This window comes from Montipora capricornis, chromosome 6 (genome assembly GCF_036669925.1).
Source record: "Montipora capricornis isolate CH-2021 chromosome 6, ASM3666992v2, whole genome shotgun sequence".
NCBI classification, from domain to species: domain Eukaryota; kingdom Metazoa; phylum Cnidaria; class Anthozoa; order Scleractinia; family Acroporidae; genus Montipora; species Montipora capricornis.
In genome coordinates this window covers 45800616-45803115 of record NC_090888.1, presented here as the reverse complement: position 1 = coordinate 45803115, position 2500 = coordinate 45800616, and the positions used below count along the sequence as shown (strand labels likewise).

Here is a 2500-nt window from a genome sequence, read left to right as displayed (position 1 = left end):
TCGTGTTCTCTCAGTATGTCGCCGCTCGCTAAAAATATTTTTCGTTTAGCCAACTCCACAGTATGTACCGCGCGAAACTAAAATAGAGCCTGATTGCGGGTTATGGTTTGGGCGGAAAAAAAAAAGGCTGTTCACGTCACTAAATGTCAGCAGCTTCCTTACCGTGATCTTGAACAATCAGTCGCTGTTGATGTCTTTGATTTGACATGAATATGTTGCAGTCTCTCCAGATATCATTCAAAAGATCTTATGTTATATTCCTGCCTTTTGAGATTTGGGAAGTTGGTTCGGATGTACACTTCAGTATGCATTAACTTTCACACTTAAGGTCGAGTCGTAGTGATGTTGTCTTCAAGGTCGAGATGCAACAAGGACATTCAACGAGTAAATTGAGCCAAAAGCCTTTGAGAGACATTTCTAGGCTACTTGTAATGTATTAAGTCTGTCCAGAGAGATGGATGTTTTTATCTCCTAGAATTTGATCTGTTCGGATACAGGGCCGTAACCAGAAAAGAAAATTTGACTGAGGCAATGTCCGTGGTTAAATTATCTTCGGAAGTATTTTAAGTGTTTGTGATGAGTACATATTAAAGACAACACTGGAATCACGCTTTATTTTAAAATTTCACGAAAAAATGACCGAAGCAAGTGCCTCAGTTTGCCTCATACTTGCTACAGCTGAAAATTGCTATTAGCTGAAAATTATAGGGAATGAAATTTTCATTTCAGAAATTGCATGCTAAATAAATATCCCTTCCGAAAACGTAAGGGACTACTTTTCCCTAGTTGCCGAATCTTTTAGGTGATTTTTTAGTAAAGAAATCTATAGCTGTTTGCAACGTAAAATCGAAATTCTTAGAAAAGTTTGGCTCTTCCGAACACATTCACCGAAGATTATCGTTGGGTGCCCCCGATACAACTCAAATTCCAAAAGCGTTGAATTGATTAATGATAAACAATTGTTTTATTGGTTACATGATTTCGCCAACTTCATAACTTGCTTTAAGCATCATACAACATTATAGAGAGGAAATGAGTACATTGTTTTCAATCTGACTTGTAGAAAGCCTGAACTTGCATAGAATAGAAAAAATGACACTCGTGTCAATACATTCGATGTCACGCTAAATAGTTCATTAATGCTAAACTGCCTATACACCGAGTACTGAGGTATACTTAGACTAGTGAACAATCATGATTTCAAGAATTAAACATAAGTGTGTGCAAATTGCATCATTGCAAGGATATTGCGGACATGCACATTACTGTTGGTTTCTAATTATTTCAGAGGATTAAAGTTAGACTATTTTAGTTTGCTAAATATTAACTATATCATGTAAGGCTGGAGACGTTTACACTGACAGCTTCATCAAAAAAAAACCGGCGAGCATAACAGTGACGAGGAAACCTCAAAGAAACCTGGAACCTTATTTACAAGAGTGCTAACACTTTTTACTGGTAAGGCGTCTCTAAAGAAAATAATTTTTACTAAAAGGACTTCTTTGAAAGGACGTATTACAAAGACGGAGAGCCAGTAATAGGAATAAAAAAGTGAATTGTAACGGAATACTGTTCGATATTGGCGTAAACTATGGAAAGAATACGCATTCCTAGTGTTAACTATGAATTTGATTAATTTCGTTTTTATATTCATCACCAGTGAGAACCTAATTCATATAATTCATAGCTAATTCATAGCGGAGGCAGTGCGGCCCAGTGATTAGAGCGCTTGCCTTGACATGAGATCTGGATATCCCGGGTTCAAGACCCGCTCTGACCACTCGTTGAATTTGATCGTGGTAGTCAATGGTTCAACTTCCCAGCTGCACTTGTAAATAGCCAACTGGTTTGCCTCCAGCCAGTTGGGATTCTTAACAGTTGTTGTTGTTCTGTTCTGTCGTTTCGTTGTGTTTCATTGGCCCTGAAAAGCCCCTATGGGGAGCGGTCAATTAAGTATGTATTGTATTGTATAAGAAAATGAAGAGTACATATGTCAAACTAGTTTCACACGGAATTCCTTTACTCGGTAATATTTCAAGCAATTTGCAACCAACTAATTAACCGAACTGCTAAAGCGCATTACGTTTGAATCACTAAATTTTTCTAGTTGTGCGTGTTTTTAACGGAAAACGGTCACGCTCCTTCTGCATGCAATCCAGAGGTATGACTGACACAGTGCTTTGAATAACACTACTGATCTAACGAAGCCATTGAATTCAACATGGCGTAACGGTTCAAGAAATTACACTTATGAAATCGTAGTAAACAAAAATTCCGAGAATTGTCCTCGACAAATATCAGTCGGGAACCTAGGTTTCGAAAAATAAAATGTCACCCCACACTGTACATGTTGTACCGTAGACTGGCCAAGGTCACTGAAATGGGAAGGGGCGCCAATTATACTGGCAGTTAAAAGATAAAGGGCGTTCTTTTCTAAAAGAATTGGGCATTGAAAGAAGACGTTAAACCCATAATAATCACCCAGTTCACTCCGTATGAG

The 2500-nt window shown here is 38.0% G+C and overlaps 3 protein-coding genes across 3 annotated transcripts in view; all 3 read right to left on the bottom strand.

The window, feature by feature from the left end:
• Positions 1–2500, bottom strand: part of LOC138052255 (BTB/POZ domain-containing protein 6-like) — a 246290-nt gene that overhangs the window by 11370 nt on the left and 232420 nt on the right. The gene's annotated exons all lie outside the window — the stretch shown is intronic.
• LOC138053990 (polycystin-1-like protein 2) overlaps positions 1–2500 on the bottom strand; it is a 293920-nt gene that overhangs the window by 83060 nt on the left and 208360 nt on the right. The window lies entirely within an intron of this gene.
• The window catches only part of LOC138052281 (BTB/POZ domain-containing protein 6-like), a 3505-nt gene continuing 1946 nt past the window's right edge, over positions 942–2500 (bottom strand). Inside the window, exon 2 of the mRNA XM_068898687.1 lies at positions 942–2500. This exon is cut by the window's right edge and continues 467 nt beyond it. Coding sequence (XP_068754788.1) covers positions 2249–2500 — 252 coding nt within the window. The 3' untranslated portion in view covers positions 942–2248.